The sequence below is a fragment of the Actinia tenebrosa genome, unplaced genomic scaffold (genome assembly GCF_029948245.1).
Source record: "Actinia tenebrosa isolate PJP-AT-01 unplaced genomic scaffold, QUT_ActTen_1.0 PGA_scaffold17__23_contigs__length_9995812, whole genome shotgun sequence".
NCBI lineage: Eukaryota > Metazoa > Cnidaria > Anthozoa > Actiniaria > Actiniidae > Actinia > Actinia tenebrosa.
Window position 1 is genome coordinate 7124854 of NW_028292577.1, and position 20466 is coordinate 7145319.

At 36.0% G+C, this 20466-nt stretch overlaps 5 protein-coding genes across 6 annotated transcripts in view; 2 read left to right on the forward strand and 3 right to left on the reverse strand.

The window, feature by feature from the left end:
- Positions 1 to 295: 295 nt before the first annotated feature.
- On the reverse strand, positions 296 to 1221 carry LOC116288730 (androgen-induced gene 1 protein). Its single transcript, XM_031695558.2, has one exon. It carries the CDS (start codon positions 1187 to 1189, stop codon positions 494 to 496), a length of 696 nt encoding a protein of 231 aa, XP_031551418.1. The 5' UTR covers positions 1190 to 1221; the 3' UTR covers positions 296 to 493.
- Positions 1222 to 2232: 1011 nt separating this feature from the next.
- Positions 2233 to 5672, forward strand: LOC116288706 (uncharacterized). The gene is made up of 2 exons (XM_031695530.2): positions 2233 to 2525; positions 3092 to 5672. The coding sequence occupies exons 1-2, from the start codon at positions 2448 to 2450 to the stop codon at positions 4499 to 4501; spliced, it is 1488 nt and encodes a 495-aa protein (XP_031551390.1). The 5' UTR covers positions 2233 to 2447; the 3' UTR covers positions 4502 to 5672.
- Positions 5673 to 6672: 1000 nt separating this feature from the next.
- Positions 6673 to 11420, reverse strand: LOC116288707 (uncharacterized). 2 transcript variants are annotated; one of them, XM_031695534.2, is made up of 7 exons: positions 11194 to 11420; positions 10424 to 10544; positions 9998 to 10095; positions 8953 to 9074; positions 8298 to 8415; positions 7147 to 7969; positions 6673 to 7038 (listed from the first exon to the last, which is right to left on the reverse strand). In XM_031695534.2, the coding sequence occupies exons 1-6, from the start codon at positions 11291 to 11293 to the stop codon at positions 7188 to 7190; spliced, it is 1341 nt and encodes a 446-aa protein (XP_031551394.2). In that variant the 5' UTR covers positions 11294 to 11420; the 3' UTR covers positions 6673 to 7038; positions 7147 to 7187. The 2 variants fall into 2 exon arrangements, with proteins under 2 accessions (XP_031551394.2, XP_031551393.2); XM_031695533.2 differs by having other exon boundaries at positions 6673 to 7969.
- A 223-nt stretch (positions 11421 to 11643) lies between these two features.
- Positions 11644 to 13330, forward strand: LOC116288708 (uncharacterized). The gene is made up of 4 exons (XM_031695535.2): positions 11644 to 11719; positions 11871 to 11981; positions 12075 to 12142; positions 12425 to 13330. Exons 1-4 carry the CDS (start codon positions 11656 to 11658, stop codon positions 12653 to 12655), a joined length of 474 nt encoding a protein of 157 aa, XP_031551395.1. The 5' UTR covers positions 11644 to 11655; the 3' UTR covers positions 12656 to 13330.
- The window catches only part of LOC116288703 (voltage-dependent T-type calcium channel subunit alpha-1H), a 59042-nt gene continuing 51818 nt past the window's right edge, over positions 13243 to 20466 (reverse strand). Inside the window, exons 31-33 of the mRNA XM_089031550.1 lie at positions 15041 to 15139; positions 14114 to 14209; positions 13243 to 14027 (exon numbers count right to left, since the gene is read on the reverse strand). Of these exons, the coding sequence (XP_088887676.1) occupies positions 15074 to 15139 (66 nt within the window). The 3' untranslated portion in view covers positions 13243 to 14027; positions 14114 to 14209; positions 15041 to 15073. The remainder of the gene's footprint in view (positions 14028 to 14113; positions 14210 to 15040; positions 15140 to 20466) is intronic.

Here is a 20466-nt window from a genome sequence, read left to right on the forward strand (position 1 = left end):
CTCATAGATCAAACACTGAAACAACCTCTGGGCTGATCTAAGTCAGGGCATGGCTAACTCACAGATAGAACCCTGGAACCTCCTCTGGGCTGATCAAAGTCAAAGCACAGCTAACTCACAGATCAAATTGGAAATTGGCTTGGTAGGTTTTTACAGAAGGAGGAAAACCATACATCTTGGAGAAAAATCTCTATCATACTCTAGCCTCAAGTCCAGAAATTCAACCTGAGATTCTAGAGATGAGAGGTGTGAGCGCTATAGCTCTATGCTTCCCCAAAAACAAAAAACATATATCTAAAATTAAATAATTGTAATTGTAATTCTCAACTCTTCATGCATGAATCCATCTTAGCAAATTTACATTATCAAACTACACTGCTGCATAAAACTATATGTACGTATATTTAATTTTTTTTCACAAAAATTTTCCAGTGAAAAAAAAAACAAAACCATTTTATCTATTTTTCAAAATTGTCTTCAAAGTTTTTCTGTTTCAATCAATTTTCTTTTCCGTCGTTTGTTTTTGTTCTACTGCTGGTACCCTTGTTGCGAGCCAATGGCCTGTTAAGTAGATGGATACCAGTAAGATATAGGATGCACCAAAGAACGCTGCAATGGAGGGAAGTGTCATCTTTTGCAGGAAAGGATACACCCAGAAATCCGATACGCTCACAATTAAGAAAACCCAAGCCGTATAGAGTATGCCAAACCCTAAAACTGCCTTAATTCCAGTACGTTTAGTAGGGTATTCGTGTTTGAACAGGAGTTGTTCTAACATTACTGCGATACCAGGGAAGGAATGCATGTAGTGGTTGAGCCAGACTGGGGTAAGCTTAGCTTCCTTTTCGTTTTGGCATGAGTATGGATCGACCATATACAGCCCCCAGAATAGCAAGGTCACTATTAAACCAATCGGAAAGACCCAAGCAGCAAAGAGAAGGTCGCAGAGATAAGAAGAAACTTCACTCTTTCGTTTCTTGATGAAAAACTGTACGTCTGAAACCACAGAAGAGGTGAAATAAATCCATTGTAAAATCATATTGAGGAAAGTTAGGAACTTGAATCTCCCACCAAATATTTTATAGGCGTCAAAGTCCAGTTCTGTGCAGTGGTAGGTGATCCCAATGAGGTGTAGCAAGCAACAAAGGTACCGGAAAAACAGGCGAAACTTTGGACTCTCTTCCGCCATGATGGATAACAACAAAGTGAGGCGGGTTGGGACAGAACTAACCACAGGGAACCCACACAGGATATTTCCTATGTATAAACAGGACAAACTTTAAAACCAAATACTTTTTTGGGAATTTTTCTTGTTCAATCGAAAAGGAAAAAAAACCTCTTGACTTGAATTTTTCTTGTTCAATCGAAAAGAGAAAAAAAACCTCTTGACTAAAAAAGGCAAAGACGGCCAATAAACTTGACAAAGTAGCTTGTGGTACATCGTAAAAGCTGGGAAATGCCCTGAATTTAGGATCAAGAAATATCCATTTTAGGAAAATAAATAAAGAGCTTAATTAAAAAGGTATTTAAAACTGCTTGTTTTTCAATATTCCAAGCAAAATAAGAACAAATTAAAAATAAAAATTTGAATAATAATTAATATTGCATGTGCTGAACCAAAACTCAAACGAAATTTTTATTAGACCCGTGAATATTATTAACAGAAAATCTATTGTTTTAGTCTATTTTTACTTTCTAAAGCAGGAAATATCGTCTGAGAGTGTTTGAGAGACGAAATAAATGGAAATAGCTAAAAAGGAAAAAATCTTGCAAGAAATACAACAATTGAGTGAGTTATGGGCGAGGTCAATGGATCGAGTACGAAATATTACCAAATGACAAGATTTCTTATACCTTCTCGTACTTTTTCTCCTTAACTTTTCGGTTATTTCTTTATGTATACAAGGAAATTGAAAACGTTATGATGACAGAAGAAGGTTCTAATGAGAGTACGTCTAACAAAATTTAATTAATTTGTAAGATTTTGTTCAAAACTTTGTTTCCATACCAAATATAGTGGTTTTTCATGGATTTTTTTACAGATTTATATCTGTAATGTTCACCATCTTTTCTTTTCCATTGTTGTAGACGGGGTTTTGCGTATAAAGAGTCATAACTCGCGATGTTCTACTCATAGCGAATGAAAAGCTTTGATGCTGAAGGATTTTCAAGTGACAATGTGTCACCTAACTGAAACGAAAGCTAATCCATGAAAATGAAATTTAACTAACCGCGAGCTCACAATAACACAGATTTCGTGCCAACAACACTGCACTGCCACACGTTTGTGCACGAAAAAATGAAAACTGCCATCATCCCGTAATCTTTTGGCTTGATCTGGTTTTTCACTTAGTATCGACTCCCATAGCGAAAAACTCCAAACTTGTCGTTCACACACTCAAAAAATATTTGGTTTCTTAATGCCTTAATCAAACAAGGAATGAGACATGAAGATATCTTATTTTTTGGGAATTCTAGTTCAGCTCTGGATAGTACAAGCTTTCAACGAAACAGATGTAGTTCGGGTAAGTCTAAAAGTGTTTTTCTTAATATATCGTTTTAAAGTCCGCTTTTAAAAATACTTTTGATATAGCCGGTGAATACCATTGAGTGGGTGGGGGAAATATCATCACCACTGACTTAAGTATTATTTAGTTTTAAGATATAGAGTTATTATCTTGATATTTCGTATTAGTTAGTTTTACCTGTTCAGTATAAATCGTAAACTGATCTCGAAACAAACAAATAAACAAACAAACATCAGTGACAATTCAAGCTGAGTGAATAGTTGAATAACTTAAGTGGCAGCCAACGGGAATGTCGAGGAAAGAGGTGATCCTAATATAAAACGAGAGTACGTCTCTTGTTTTTTCAAAAACATGCTTCCTGGATCTTATTGTATTTGAGATCAAAAAGAGTATCAAAATTGAAAAATTGTACTCTCTAACCGGATGGTCTGGAGTGTATTGTATTGTGTATTGTCTCAGCAGCATTCTTGTAACCAAATGTCGTTCGTCCTTTCCTGGCTCTTCCTCCGCTCTCGGGAGCAAACTACACAGACTACTAGTCTTATATCTTTTTCCATTGATAGGCACCTCGCGCAGAAGAACCAACCGAAGAGCCAGAAACCCCAGTATGGTACTATCTTCCTATAGTAGTTGGAGTACTAGCACTCCTGACTGTCATCGTTGTTCTCTACATGAACGGAAAACGACGGGCCATGAGGAGAAGAAGGCGGCGCGCAGAGCGTCAAACAATGCACATCAGTGTCCCAGTAGAGGGCACGTTGACTTCTCTCATGGGGAATGCCTCGGTTGATGTTGTAGCGGTGAATGCGCGCCCTATAGGGAACCCGCAGCTCAAGACAAAAATGCTGCAAACATTCAATGACGAGGAAAGCCTTAGCAACTCATTCGAAAACTACAACGATGATGGCAGTGATGATGCACTTGGTGCTTTAGAAGACTATATCAATACCAAAGGTCTCGACTATGGACAGGACTCTCGCACATCAGTTTCTCAGCCAAATTTCAAAGGAAATCAAAACGTAAACACAAATATGCTGGGGAAATTCGAGAACGGTGCCTCAAAGAAAGTTCCCTTCATTCCTCCCGCTATCTCTGTGGAGCTCGTCCGAAAGCAAAGCGAAAAAGATTCTCAAATCGAAAGAGGAAACAGAAACAAAAATCACGGAGCTCTTTTGCCAGACTGGGGGCACAGGAAAGAAGAACTGGTTTATGAGAATCAAAACTCCGCGTCCGTTCGTGCGGCCAAATCGTTCGAAAATTTTAGAGAGCAAGGCCAACAGCCCTTATACGTGAATAACACTCAAGCCTTTCTCATGAAGAAAGAAAAATCTGGAGAACATTTCAATAAGAACCAACCGATGCCAGAACTTCCTCTCAAACGTAAATTAAGACGAACAGATGGACTTGAAGCGCAGACCAAAACCTGGGAAAAAGGAAGAAGCTCGAACTACGAGAACGTTTTCGGAGGCGAGGGCGTCGGTGGGTCGTGGCAGCGAGGCGCAGTGTACCAAAAGAATAAAAACAGAGCTTATGTTGTTGGTCAAGGTACAAAATCTAGTAATCTGAAGGATGGCCCAGACTATGAGAATGCACCGTCTTTTGGCGGGAAACTTTTAGCGCAAAAAACACAGATGGCAGCGTCTTGTGGCTCACAGGGTGCGCCTAAAGTAACGTCACATGAATCTCGAAGACGAGGTGCTGGGTTCACAAGAGAGGACAACAAGGCCGTTAGACGTAGTAGATCTAACGTTGACGCAATGCTTCAACCCGCGGTGTATACAAACGAAGGTGGACATTATGGACAAGGTGCACTTGAAAGTAAAGAGAGTATTAGCAGCGACAATCACCAAACTAATACTGAAAGTCTTATGCACTTACTGGGACTACCGATTAACCTTAGCTGTTCAGATCAAGTAAACACATGTGAAGATGATTATCTACCCATGGATGACTACGATGATAACCAGGCATAATCTCCGTCATTTTAGGCTTTATCTCGAAGTAAATGAGTCATTCATTCCATGGTTTTTTTATTTCGTAAACCATTCTCGTAATGGCTTACGAGTGCACGAAAATGAGGCCACACAGTCATGTCGCAAGCCTGACCATTCAAAATAAAGGTGGATGGCGCGAATTCAAGTCAAAACAATTCCTATACTTTTCTTCTATACACGCATTGCATGTGCTTTATATATTTTTATTTTGAACTAATGACTGGGTGACCTCGTTTTCGTGCACTTATCAGCCGTTATGAGAAAGGTGCATACTACGCACGTCTTTGATAATCATCCTCCATCCTTTTCAACGCTCCAAAAGAAATGTATTAATAAACATGTAAATGAAAAAGTTAATCTCATATTTTTCTAAAGTTTGAAACACAGAAACATTGAACCAGACTGCAAAAAGTGACAAGTAGTTTTACGACAGTACGGAAATATAAATGATGGCGCCCAGGAAGATTGCGTGACGACTCTAAACAACAAACAAAACAAAACATCTTTATTTGGCACTCCTTGGATTGATATACAATAAAATTTATAAAATAATAATGTATACATCATAGATGGGCGCCAGCCATTTAGAAATAGCAGAGCTAGTCCAGCTAAATGGCTGGGTCAAACGGGAAATTATAGAAGGAAATGTATAAAGATGACATACTATTTGATTGACAGCACCACCAAACCACGAACGATTGTAACTCCTGTATATCTTTACAAGCGGTTATTAGATGCATTTTTTAATTGTCTAGACAGGCTTATTGCTAGTTTTCTAGTCATCCGCTCTTAGTGTTGTCACGCAAAGGTTTCTCCATAAGAAAACTTTTAGTAACCGGCTGCGTAGAATAGATTATTCCATGCCCATTTACATCATATTTCATAAGAATACTTGCGCAATAGAGGTTATAATGAAATTGTAACTTATTCTTCAGCGTTTACCGCGTTAGTATTTCCATGTCATGCAGACACACTTCAGCCCCAGAGAAAAGAAAAATGTCAAATAGGGTTTGGAAGCTGGGAATATTTAAAGCTATTGGATTCTGATTTTTAAAATAATAATGATATAGAACTGTTGTTAAGGATTTTATGATGCTTACATGAAGTTTAATAATATAGTTAATGTTAATAAACACCCTTATGAAACAAAGCATAAATATCAATTTTATGGAACAATTATTGAATGAATAATATAATTTATAATGCACTATGATATTTTGATAAATTATTTGACATGTGCTAGAGGTCCAGAGTGGACCATAAATGATGCGCATCTGACGTGGACCATAAATGACGCGCATCTGACGTGGACCATAAATGATGCGCATTTGAAGTGGACCATAAATGATGTGCATCTGACGTGGACCATAAATGATGTACAACTGACGGACCATATATGATGCGCATCTGACGTGGACCATAAATGATGTACAACTGACGGACCATATATGATGCGCATCTGACGTGGACCATAAATGATGTACATCTGACGTGGACCATAAATGATGTGCATCTGACGTGGACCATAAATGATGTACAACTGACGGACCATAAATGATGTGCATCTGATGTGGACCATAAATGATGTACAACTGACAGACCATAAATGATGTGCATCTGACGTGGACCATAAATGATGTGCATCTGATGTGGACCATAAATGATGTACCACTGACGGACCATAAATGATGTGCATCTAATGTGGACCATAAATGATGCGCATCTGACGTGGACCATAAATGATGCGCATCTGATGTGGACCATAAATGATGTGCATCTGATGTGGACCATAAATGATGTACAACTTACGGATCATAAATGATGTGCATCTGGTGTGGACCATAAATGATGTACATCTGACGGACCATATATGATGCGCATCTGACGTGGACCATAAATGATGTACATCTGACGTGGACCATTAATGATGCGTACCCGACGTGGACCATAAATGATGCGCATCTGACGTAGACCATAAATGATGCGCATCTGACCTGGACTATAAATGATGCGTATCTGACTTGGACCATAAATGATGCGCATCTGATGTGGACCATAAATGATGCGCATCTGATGTGGACCATTGTTCGTACATGATGCGAAACCTTCCTCAGCTTTCTAAATCCCAATACCCTTCTTATAAGGAGAAATTATAAACAAGCATAGAGAAGCAATATAGCCTATTTATTCACTTTTGATGGTTACAAAAAAGAGCAAATTTGAAAGATTTGGGCCATGATCGCAAAGACTAGACAAAACTTTGAGGACAATCGAGAATTTGATTGAGGAATAGTAGTATTACACATGATAATTAGCAGCCGCCAATCAGAAGCGAGAAAACAACAGTAAAGCACAATAAAATGAAATTACAAAATGTTACACTAATATTGGTATGAGTTAACTAAAAATTAAGCCTTGGGTAGCCTGTGTACCAGAGGTTCTCTTGCCCCAGTGCTTCTGGCGCGTATGTTCGTTAGGTGGGTAGTCCGTCCTTTATCGTCCCGCACTAGAACCAACTGGAGCCAATAAGAGATAAGATATGAGTGAGCAGAATACCACAGGTAAACCATGGAAAATCATACAAGAGAACCAATGCACACCACAATAAATAATTTGATTTTCACCTGTCATTATCAAAAGTGGGCTTCAGCAAGTGCGCGGAGGATCATAATTCGTCACGTCTTTCTCGTCCTTGAGCAAGTATCGCAGTCAAGGCGTTCAAGTCCTCGAGTCTCTTCTTCAATTCCTTTTTATCTTGAATTTTTCTTGCTTCCTCGAGATAAAAATTTAAGGTGTCACTGACCGCGAAGTTTCCGTGAAAACGACTAGTGCCCTCTTCCAAGTCTAGAACACGCATTTCAATCTCTCTTCGGAAGTCCTCCACATTTTCTAATCGTTCATATCTTCTCTTGCGCATGTCTCTACGCACTTCCTCGGGGATGGGGTGATCTATTCTATCTTCCCAAGGCTCAGGAGGGATGAATTCATCTTCTGTTAGCTCCTTTGCACGAATTTTACGAATTTCTCTTCGTAGCCTTTCGGGGTCTCTTATAGCGAGGAGTCGGTCGCGAAGTCTTTTGCGTTTAGTCTCATCCATGTTTCCGGAACCTTGCCGGTCATCACGTCGGTATCTTCTGTGACGGTATCGGCCTCTCGCCTGTTCTTCGGCCTGCTCTCGGATTAGTCTTTGAATTTTGTCGTCATTATTTTCTTCATCTCTTACTTCTTTATTTCGTTCGGGTTCTGAAGTCTTAGGCTTTTTCTTCTCTTTACGAACTTTTTTCTTTTTCTCTTTTTTCTCGGACTTTTTCTTTACTTCCTCTTTCGTTTCGTCTCCACTCTCCCTCTTTTCTTCTTGCTTCATTTTATTTTCTGTTTTCTCATCTTTCTCTTCGATTTGTGTTTCATTTTTCTCGTCTTTGTGAGGCATTGTCTCATTCAAACAATCTAAAACGACAAAATTTGTATTTTCAGAAAAGGCTAAAACATTCGATTTTATCACCTAAAAAGTTTTTGTTTCCTTTTTTCAAATTTCTCTTTTAGCTAACAACAGGAGCTAAAGTGAACGCCTTTGAAACAAACTGCAAAAAGCAAATTTATTTTCAAATCTAAAAAAAGCTCACTTCATCAGTTAAGCTTACTTTTATCAAGGCAAACTAAAGTTTTAATCATTTAATGCAAAAAGGAAGCGACGCTAACAAAAATAACAAATTCGACTTTAGAAATGCAGTCATAACTATAGAAGGTTAAGGTGTTACACATGCTATTCTCTCACCATCTTCTCCTTCATCTAAGACTCTCTCGACACAAAGCCAGTCCGTCAAATTCGTATCCGGGAGATTCCAATACCAAGTGCTAATCTCTTCCTCATACATCTCAACCATTTGTTCACACTATGGAAAGAAAAAAACAATTTATTTTCTTTTGATAATGTCATGAAATATGGCATAATGGCAGTTGAAAAAATTCTTTCTTGTAAGCCAATTTGTAGTCAAAATCTCAAGTTTCTTATTTTAATAGGAATTTTTTAGGGATTTTAACTGAAATTTTATTTGAGTTTTAAATTCAAAATAATTGAAATTTATCAACCAATGAAGAGTTGCCATTTGGCTAGTTAATTATTTAATGAGTGAGCCAAATTGAACGAGGAATTATTCTTTTTAAATGATTCTTCTTATTATTTTCATCTTGTGAAAAAAATATATTAAAAACACAAGAAAACAAATTTTTCAAACGTAAAAACAAAGAAAACAAACCTTTTGCTTAATCAGTTGGTTATATTATAGCATAGTTATAGAAAGAGATGACCAGAAGTTAGAATCATGAACTTTAAAAATAAATTTTTCATTTTCAATATGTCAAAATTTATGTATATTAATAACAAGAGAGAACAGATGTTTATTCACAGGAGTTTGGTATTATTAACAGACCTTGTTTTTTAATCTGGTTACTTCGGCATCTGGAGAATCCCACATTTGATCAGGAAATCCAAGATCTACCTTCACACCACGTTTTTTCAAACCTTTTAAAGTCCTGAAGGTCATACTCTCAACTAATAAAATAGAAAAAAATAAGAAAATTAGATTTCTGTTGTAAATATTACACAGCAGTTTTTGATATTTGCAAACTCCAATATTTTAACGGTTTGTTGCTCGCCACCAGTCAAGATATTTGAGGTACCAATTGATTATTTTTGATCGGCGGCAGAGAATAATCAAGTTATAGTGTGCAGCTTGCAACTACCAAGTATTCAGAATATCTGTAGTTTGATGATGTTTCTTATAAATTTATAAACTCTATGAGTTTGAAAAGATAGATGAATCCATTGGTATATGCGAAAAATCTTGTATATGAAAACATGTAGTAAGTAAAAAGTTATGAGCACTAGTTATCATGCAAAGCTCATTAAGCTGTAGCTTGAACTCCAAGTTAGATAGCAATGCAGTGAAGTTTATGAATATCAATACCACCTAGGATGTGATGCTTGTCTATCACAACATAAATTGAATAACTTTTGAATTTATTGATCAATGAATATGCATGAAAAATATAAACTTTGTTGAAAATGGACATAATCTTGGGCTTAATGTTTTCCCATTTTGACCATGTGTTATGTGTTAAAAATAAAAAATAAAAATAAAAAAAATAAAAAATAAAAATAAAAAAAATAAAAAATAAAAATAAAATTAAAAAAAATAAAAGTGTTATTTCCTTGCATATAATTTCTTTGTTTAATGGTTGTGCATGAGAAGACACATGAATATGGACACAACTCTGAGAAAGAATCTAATTCTAAAGAGAATAACATGTGTTCTGAAATGGGAAAACATTATGCCTACATTTTGCTTGAAGTGTCAATTAATGCAGTGGAAACTTTTTTAATTTACTGACACTAAGGAAGATTGCTCATCAAGCAAAAATAAAAAAAATTTATAGATGAGAAAATTTAATTGCTTTAATTGTTTTTGGACCCACCTTTTTCATATCTTAGCGACAAAGGTTTGTCCTTATGAACTTTGTAATCTAAAACATTTGAACAGGCATTTTCTAGAGCTTCTACTAATCTCAATTCTCTGAAAAATTAAGAGCAAAATTTTCATGAAATGTTGAATGTGCTTCAAAATGTGTATTTTAGTTAGTAGTCTTGCTATGAAGTACCCATTTAGGCAACATGTATGAAGCGCTTTCCTATTAGGATGATTGCTTTCTTAAAAAAAGAAAGCTTACAGTTTAATAAAAAGTTTACTTTTTCTTTTATCAACACTTCATAAAATGAATTCATAAATATAAAAATATTAACCTTAAACAAATGAGATACTGTAATGAAAGGAATGTTAGTTAAGTAAAGTTTAGCATATGGGTCTTAATTAATTCATGCCCTGCTGGAAAAAAAACACTTACGATTGTTTATAAGGAACTTTTTTTGGTTCTTTTTGGAATACTTGGCCCATATAAAGAACCTCTCCTGTTTTACCAGATCGCCCAAGCTCTTCAGATAATTCTCTTGTCATATGCTTGCACACTGAATTAACATAAACATCAAATCAAAAAGAAAAGTTAATATAAGTTTTGTCAGCCTTTCCTCCTATTATTTGTTGCAAAAATAATCCTTAAAGATACTCGAATCTTTAAGAATCAAGACAATATTGACAGACAAGTATTGTTTTTGAGTACACTAGATCATTTTGGATTCAGAAACTAATTCTTTCAAAAATCTTGTATTATTTTTCCACTTAAAGCAAGAAACAGATGGCTTATAGACTGAACCTTGGAAAGATTTTTTTAAAAGGATTTAAAATTATTAATTTTTGATTATTTTAACAAATCTATAAACTGATATATATACATGTATATATTGCACACTTGGCACAATTTTTATAGCCTTTTGTAAGTTTACCAAAACTATCCTGAAAAATGAGAGTGTGTTTTGGTCACATATTCTTTTTTTTAAAAAAAAATAGAAATGTTTGTTTCCAAAAAGTTTAGAAGATTTCAGATAAAGTAGAAAATAAGCTTAATTCAGCATGATCTACAGAAAACTCAGAGGCTTAACAGAAGCCTCAAACGTTAAAGAGTTTTTCCGCAATTAATTCCTGCTAAATCAGGTGAGTAAAAGTATAAAAAAACATGGTTCAAATGATAGAAAAATAACAGATATCTTTTGTATTTACCATGGCATTTTGTAGGAAGTTTTTCTTCTTTTTCATCAAAATATGCATCGATTTTCGACATGATGGAGAAAACAAGCGCTAGAAAATAAACCCCTCTCATGTCTCTGAAGATGGCAAGAACCAAATGCACAGCAGAAAACGCGAATCAGAATAAAAGTCGTAAACATTATTGGTAATTCTGCACCTGGTTGTCCTACCAGATGTCTAAATGAAAACTGAACAATGAGAATCCCCAGGCGTTCCTGTCACTTCCGGTTCACATGACCTTAATAGGAAAATATTCCGAAAAAACTTAGATATTATTAACACATAATTAAACGAAAATTAATCGGAATAAATGTCAGAACTTTTCAATTCTCTTCTTTTTTTAGTTTTTCTTTTCTTTTCTTTTCTTTTAGCTTTTGATGCTGATATTAAGGCACATAGTCTAGTTTCCAGTCTCTTGTAGTTACTAAATCCAAGATGGCGGCCTGCACGCCTGGTTTATTGACCAGGATTAGAGCGCCAAATTACCTCATAAATTCTTGTAAGTTGTTAAATATTCTTAGTATTTTAGCTGGATTACGATCTATAATTTCTACTGGCTTGAAAAAGAATGTGCATTTTATTTTAGATCTGACGAGAACATTGATTTTTAAAAGCCATGTTTTGATCAGAATGACTTCAAATGCTTTTAGGGTTGCCTCTTTTAACTTGCGCAAGAAATGCAAGCAAAAAAGCTGCTGGAAGTACGAAGAATCAAGGAAAGAACAAGAAGGGGAAACATTTGGGTGTTAAACGTAGGGAAGGTATGAAATCCAAATTTGGAGATTTGTAAATCAACCTTCAAGTCTGTGATATTGTTTCATTGGTAAAATTATGCAATCATTTTCCCCCCCTAGGCGAACGTGTTATTCCTGGAACAACTCTAGTCATGCAAAGAGGATATAAATTTCATCCAGGTGTCAATGTGAGTAAAAATACCATTAGGAATCTCTATGGGGGGAAGGGGGGAAGTTACCTCCTCCTGAATTTTGCAACTGCCTATACTGTAATTTCAGAAAATTCTTGTATTACCGTCAGAATTTTATCCCTACCTGGGATTCGCTTTTGGTAATTTGTAATGGATGCTTTAAGATATCCTTCTTCATGTTAGGTGCTCACAAAGAAAAGGGTGAGGGTAAATCAATCCCCAGGGTACCCTCCCCCAGTATTTTTCTGTTTCTCGATTGATCTATCATTCAATTTTCAGGTTGGAGTTGGACGTGACCATACACTTTTTGCACTGAGTGAAGGGGTAGTCAGATACAAGAGAGAACTATTGGATCCTTATCCATGGGGGCTTGGAAGAAAGGGACCAATTCATGAACGGAAATTTGTACACGTCCTAGAAAAAGAGCCCAAATCACCTCCAGAGCTTGTACTTGTTCATAAACCACAGATATCGCCTTCACACAAGCCGACAAGTGAAACTATTGCCTGATTGTGTATCAGAGAGACTGTTCACGCATAGACTATGGTTCATGTAGCCCCTTGAAGGGAATTGAATTGAAGGGAATGTAGCCCCTTCCGGAATTTGAAATCATGTTTTGAAAGACTCTGAAAAATCCATTGAAAATTCAAAGAAAACTTTTGATTGCTTATTGAAAATTTAAAAACCTAGTTGATGCTTACCAATATTATTATGAGAAAATTATCCATTACAGAAGCCAGCAATAGAGTGCAAACAATATAACCATGAAACTTTAGTAATACTAAATAGCACAATTTCATGCAAATTCTATTGTTTTCTATTGTTTAATTAGCACTATTTTGTACTATTTAGTAATTAGTGTTTTCACGGATTAATTGTTTGTACTCTACAAGCAACTGGCAAACATAAGTAAGCGACAATATTAGTTTTATTTTAAAGGAACCATTTTTCCAAATCTATGGAAAAAACAGGTTTCCCTCTCAAACCCCAATAAGTAGCAAAATGATGTCAATAATGATCAACTACAACAACTTGAAAGTTAAGTACCACATGGCCATTTCCTTGAGTATTATTTCTTTATTTGTAACACCTTGAAATGTACATTGATATTAATAGTGTGCAATAAATCTTACTGGAGTTAAATATTTATTTTTTAAAAACAACAATAAATAGTTGTGTTTTTAACAGTGTGGTGTTTCTTAGTCTCATTTGCAGCCGTTCTTAGCTTCAGTCCTAAACTTCCTCCAAACTATTGGCTGCTTACTCAAGCACAACATTCCATTCCAATTGTTTACGGGTAACCAGTGACGAACAGTGTGACATTGAATTCCCCCTCAATTGAACTAGCTATCGGCTATATCACAAAAACAACATTGATGGCTGCCATTTTAGTTAATTAATAATCATCCTTAATCTTTTACCACGGCCTCCAGATAGGATTCACTTTTGGGAATGATGATTGCCTATTATAGTCTAGTGAATGAATAGGAACAGTGTTACCAGGAGCAACAGGTGATGCTGTATCACGATTGGTGTGCGAAGGAATTGTAATATCTTTTGTAGATGAGGGATAATTGGATACAGTGGAGCAGCTTGGTTCCTGATTGGTTATAAACAATGACATCTTATTGGCTGAATTTGTGAGTTGTGATGGCAACAGTCCCTTTGTACAGCGGTCTTGGAGAAAAATTTTTACTCTCTGGTATACTGGACTCTCACAGCTGTAAACCGTTGCTAAACGATGCAAAATCGATTCTGCGCATGCGTTGTAACCATGATGACGAAGATTTAATATCTGACATGCGTGGTAACGTTTCTCTCTCAGATGAAAAACCGCTGCTTCTAGAACTTCAGCTTTTTCCATTCGAGAATATTGGAATTCCTGAAAAACGTTGGGAGAAAAAGCAGCAAAATCGTTTCAGTTGAATAAGACTCAAAAAAGAGCGGCCTTATTTTATGAAAACTTACGTCCAATTTTCCTGAATCTCGCAGCAATTTTCTGATTTCCTTAAGGCTTGCATTTATTCTAGCTCTTCTTTTCTTCTCCATCGTTAGCTTTGAAAACTTATCAAATAAACAAAACACGTGTAAAAATAAAGAAATAAAACTAAGCAGTGTTTGGAGACATAAAGAATAAACAGCCAATTTATTTGCAATAGTGCGAAAGGAGACTGACATGGTTAAATTGGAATTTAAGAAGCTCATTTTTTCGGAGGGAGGAAAACCGGAGAAAAACGAATGGACATAACCAAAAACAACTGCACATACAACACTTAGTCCGGACTCGAACCCGGGTTACATACAGTGAAAGGCGACGCATTAGCAGCGTATGCTTCCCTCAGCGTATGCCTTCCTCAGAAACATTTTTTTTAACCACTTAAAGAACGTTATCAAAGAGGAACCAAAATTGCTCTTTGCGTTGATTGGAGGTCAAAACGCAAAGAAAACTGTGCTTTTCCAAAAATCTCAAGTATGATGCAATCACTGCATAATGCAAATACGCATGCAAGATATGAGACATCAGTAGTAAGCACAGAACAAATACGTAAACCCGTTTTGTCAAATTTTAGACATCGCCAGGGTATTAATACGTGAAAACAGCCAACCAAGAAGTCAACAATTACGTCCACGCCGTTAGGTCTTAACGCAGACGAAAACGGAAAGACTTTTGTTTGTCGTCCAGTAATACAAATGTCATAACGTGTGCACCGAAAAAGGAATTCAAACGTATAACAGCAACAGGAAAGCCGGCGATATAGTGGAAAGACAACAGTGTTTTTGGTAAATCTACAGTATACGAGACGAGCATGATTTAAGAAAATAAATTGTGTTCTAATTTATCACACATAAAAAGAGAGATTCATAGTAATAATATATATATATATATATATGTACCTTTTTGCATTAACTTCTTTTAGCTGTTCGTTGTCACTCATAATGTCTTTGACTGTGTCTCGCCTTACGGCTGTTACGACTGACTTGACGACTTGTTTTCTGTTTTTAATCAAAGAGATTAACCCCAGTACCAGATAATCAAGCACAAGCTATGCGCGTGCTAGGATGATGGTTGCTTAAGCGAAAATATTAACTTAAACCGTGGGAAAGTTCAGAGGCAATCCCTGGGGACGAAAGTCGGCTGCAAGCCTGACAAAAGCAGCCTTAGGCTGAATATAGAAGAGCTTTGCTTGTAGGTACATCAATTTAAAGTGCAAACAAAACAACAATAGCTGTGTTATGTAGAAACTACACAAAGTCTAAGCTGTGTCTTTTGATGCCTTTGTTCAAAATTACACTTAAGATGTAAGTTAGCTAACGATGGATGCTTGTGCAATTGTAAAACCATTACATTATATTAAAATAATGAGAGAAAGAACAAAACTTGTTGTACTCCTATTGTAAGTACGTATGATTAATTTTACATCCTTTTTTTACATAATTTTTCCGAATGTTAGACTGCCTCAAATTCAAAGTACTCAACAAAAATTTTAAGATCCGACTATATTTTTCATTTGGACTGTTCTAGATAGTCGTTTTTGAACTAATATCCTCCAGTTTGCGATGGAATGTGAAGACACAAACGACAGTTCAAATAGCTTTTGTTTGTGTATTCTATCACACCCAATTGTACTGCTATTGTCAAGGCTTTTTTTCTGTTAACAAAAGCCAGGGATTTGGTGGCTTTAATAACAGAAGCAGCAGGTACTAATAAGGATGTGGAATTTCTCAGCGATAGATCGACGAACAGTTGCATGGATTTAGGGAGTTTAATGTCAATATATCCCCATACATTTTGTCAGTGTATTTGGTGCTTTAAGTAACGTGATTGTATTCAAAAAAATTTTTTTTTTGGAACTTGAATGTCAAATATCTCCATTTCCAAAGCTTTAAGTAACATTAATTAAATTTCGCAGTCATGCAAGTCGTGACGCAGTCATGCAATGTCATCCTCTCTTCGAATATTAAAAGCCCTACAAATCGATGACGTCACAATTCGTTCCCAGAACTTTGTTCATTCTTACGGCTGCGCATGCCCGACAATATGCAAAAGTCTCCGTAAAATCCTTGCCGCTCTTTTGACCTCTTTCATTTTTACTGCCGTTTCTTGACATGCGCAGTAAGAATAACAGGGCTATAGGGTCAATTGGCCTGAGTTCCTTGGGAATACCGCAGACAGCCAAGCACTTAAATGAGGCTAACCCTATATAAATGAGTCTGTGATCAAGAAACGCTGCGATATTTGACTAATTCGAAACGGTTTATTTCGTGAGTTCGAACACAAGCTCATACACCTATGGAATTATCTCCTTCAAGCCTTGTCCTTCGCGTTCCTACTTTGCGGATCAAGATTCCCGTTTTTCCATTCCTCAAACGGCAAACGTGACCACGTTTTCATCGTTTCCCTACATTTCACTTTACCTTTAGCAAACCTTCTCGACAAAGACAAGTATTCTTTTGTTTATCTACTACTTGGAGATTTTTGCGATTCCTTTTCACTAATTTTATAGAATTTTTTAATGGTCAACTGACGTTTCACGTTAGCCGTAAACAACAAACAACACCTGACAAAACTCCTTGAATTAGATTCAGTGCGTGAGTAAAGAGTTAGAGTTAAATCAAGCGCTAGTTAAAAGAACAAGGAAAAGATAAGAGACGATAGCAAGGATATAAAGAGCCAAGCACTTAAACATAAACTAGATCCAACAAAAAAAGCAAAAGTCAATTGGGATGCTTAAAACTACGTGATGATGAGAGATCGGTGTCTCGTTTACTGAGGGTTTGACCGATAAATATTGTTTGTTAGTAGTAAGAAATAGAAAAAGAAAATATGAAATAATCCAGAAATTCGAATTTTTCTAAAGCATATTTTGATCATTTGTCGACAAACCACAGGAAGCCCAAAGGCATTGAATAAAGAGTTATCTTATCTTCCAAATATAAAAAATTAAATTCATTACCTCGGGGAAAAAAAATGAACAAACGAATGGATAAATAAAGTTTGTACTTAGCATAAACTTCCCGTGAAACCGCGTGGAGGTGAATTTTAGTTGGCAGTTTCTTTAAAAAAAAATAAAAAAATTAAAGATTGTTTGTTTGTGGGGCGAGAAAAATATAAAGATCTCTCAGCCCTGTTCTAGTAATAATTCAACCTAAGGACGTGTTTGTTATTTAGAGGCGTATATATGAAATGGTTTATAGCTCCTTGAATTTCTATAAATGAAGTCAAAGATTATTGATTGTTTCGTATAATGTCTATCATTTCAAAATATTGTACATTCAATAATGGTAATTTTTTCCCTCTCATAAATTCATAAATCTCCGCGCACAAAAAATACCCGCAAACATTAGTTTGAAGTATTAAAAGTATTATATATCAATTTTTTTCCTTTTTTTTTTTTTTTTTTTTTTTTTTTGACTTATGAAGTGTTGGCTAAAGCGTGCGAATTTCGAAATGAAACAAAATCAAACAATATCTGTATATTTTTATGCTTTGTTTATATGGAGGAGTCTTGATTAATATCGCTAAGAACTTGGATGGAGTTTGTTGTTATGAAACAAATATTGTCCGTCATTAGGCCCTCGCTAAACGAGGAAACATGTTTCCCTAAATGTTTCCTAAGGTGGCAAAACTGTCAGGAAACATCGGGAAACAAACAGTTTCCATGCGTCTTGGAAACATTAAATGTTTCTGCCACACAGCAGAAACATTTTTTGCGTCTTGGAAGCAAAATTCGTTGTACGCAACAACGTTTCGCATGTGGCTAAACTGGGAAACATCGAGGAAACATGCGCGCGATAAACATGTTTCTTTGTTTAGCCAGGGCCTTAGCTTTCGATCCTCTCTTGCTTTTTGTGCAGAAACAAATAAATTAAATTTAAAAGGTTAAATTTAAGTTTATATAGTATAAAAGTCAACAATTTTTAAATATTTCATGCTAAAAGCAATCAAAGTGAAGAAGTAGGCAAACAAAATGAACAGATACATTTATTATTTATATTTACACTATTAAAAAGTATCGAAATTGTTCCGTTTTAGGAATCCATTTTTTATTCATTCAAATTAAATCACTTAAATTTTAAAAGCAAAATCTTGATAACAAATATCTATGTATCGTTTTGTTTACAGTTTATTGCTATTCTTATTTCCTTGTTTTATGAATTCGTCATGGTATTTTTTATATTGTTTCATTAAACTGTCAGTCGATATGCATGGAAAATGTCCAAGTTTATGTGGACTTTTTTGTCGAATCACAGGCAAAATATTTGGACTTGAAATTGCAGGTAGAGAGATGGTATTCGAAGGAGCATCGCCTTGACTAAGCTGTCGAGTTGGTCTTTCAATTTTCTTTCTTTCCTTCGATTTTTCCTGCGATTTTTCCTGCGATTTTATTTTCCCGTTCACAAATTCTGAAGAGCTAAACATCTTCAAAGATTTGATACCAGAATTCTGTTGTTTTCGATCAGCTTTTCCGGATATTTGAAGTTTGTTGGAAGGACTGTTTTCGGGCTCCCAAACCCATGCACTGTAGCTTTTATCGGTGTCGAATTTTTGTCTTCTTTCTTCAAGTTCTGTTTCTTTTACGTTGCCATTTTGTTTGAAGGCCATTCGTTTCTCAATAACAAGATCCAGGTTCGGATCTTTCCTGTTAGTGATAGTTTCTTTCGATCTTACTCGGCTTTTTTCCGGTTTCCAATGGCTGATATGATAATGCGACTTGGAAAGAAACCTCGTATTGAGCTCAAAATTCTGGCTATACACAGAAAACTGTTTATTAAGTCTGCTTGGCGCAGCTCGTTTTATACCGCAAGTATTCTCCTCTTTTCCACTTTGCTTTAACGACTGATTTCTCTGTTGTTTTTGGTCTAAAACATTTTCTACTTCACAGTTTGATTCTTTAAATACATCGTTAACACTCTTAGACCTTTTACATCCTGAAACAAAGGTCTGACAATGGCTTTGCTTTCCATTGTCTTTATCTTCATTTTTCTCAATATTTACCTTATCATTACAATCTGTGTTTTCCTCGAGATAACTTTGACTACTATTCTCACGAACTCTTTTCTCAGACGATAAAAACTTTCCCCAGCGAGAAGACTTGAAATTTTCGCAAATATTCACACGAGGTTTTAGCTGCATCAAAAAACCTACGGGTTTCTCCAAGCTCGACTTCCGTGGATTTTTCACGTCTTCGTCAATTATTTCCCGAGACTGTTCACGGCTGAATAACTTGAGTAAATCATACTCATTGCTCAGATAATCGTCTTGATAGTTCCATTCGCTGCTGTCGGTATCTAACCCAAGGTTGACATATCGAGAAAGAAAGTCGTCATCGTCGGCCCCGGCAAAACAAGGTGAACATAACGTCGAGTCTCGTCGAGACTCCATTGCCAACTGTCTGTACAATCAAACATCTATGATCTGAGAGGCTCTTATATGAGCAAATATCGAAAAAAGCGTTCAATAATAACAAGCAAAGACGAGTATTAGAGAAAGAACGTCAAATCAACTGCTCATTGGCACCTGTATGATGACGTTGCCATGGTAATCAGTACGAACATCCGGTAATCTAAGGATTAATTTGAGGCCTTGAAAAGTCTCATATTTATTGTCAATTGTCGTATTTTTTTTTTTCTTTTCACTATTATTCGAGCCCATGTCCATTACGGGTGAGGTATAAAAGCGTAAATGATTATAAAGTGCTTGTGGTGCCAATGTTTGTTCGTAGGAAGGGCGAGATAAGTGGAAAATAAAGGAATGCTGTCGGCAGGGATCTGGTATAAATTGGATTATGCACTATAGTTTATTGAAAGCTATTCGCACGCTCAAAAACGAGTGCTTAAAAGCAAACTCAATAAAATTCAGGAAAAAAAAGAAAGTTGATGATCTGTCGAAAATATGTTAGACAGAATTTTCTCATTTAATGATTGCTCCGGAACAATTAAGGTTATTCTATTTGCGATAGGTAAGTGTAAGATTCCCGTTGCGCTCTGCGCTGGTGTCTTCCTAGCTGGGAGACCGACCTCATGTCTGACTTGATAATGGTCTTAAAGAACGATTTGCGATCGACTTTTTTATTTTATTTTAGAGATGAGGGCAAAACAATTGTCCTCTCACGGTACTCGATTTAGGGGGGACGGGGTGGTGTTACCCGGTACCCGCCACCTCTGGAAGTGAAATCTTAGATTTTGTCCCCAAATATCTCCAAAACTAAAAACCAAATCACAGAAATGAACAGACTGTCTGTCTGCATGTATGCTAAAAAACATATTTGTGTACAGAAATTGTCATCTCCTATTGATCTTTTTCATTCAGCTGTTTATTT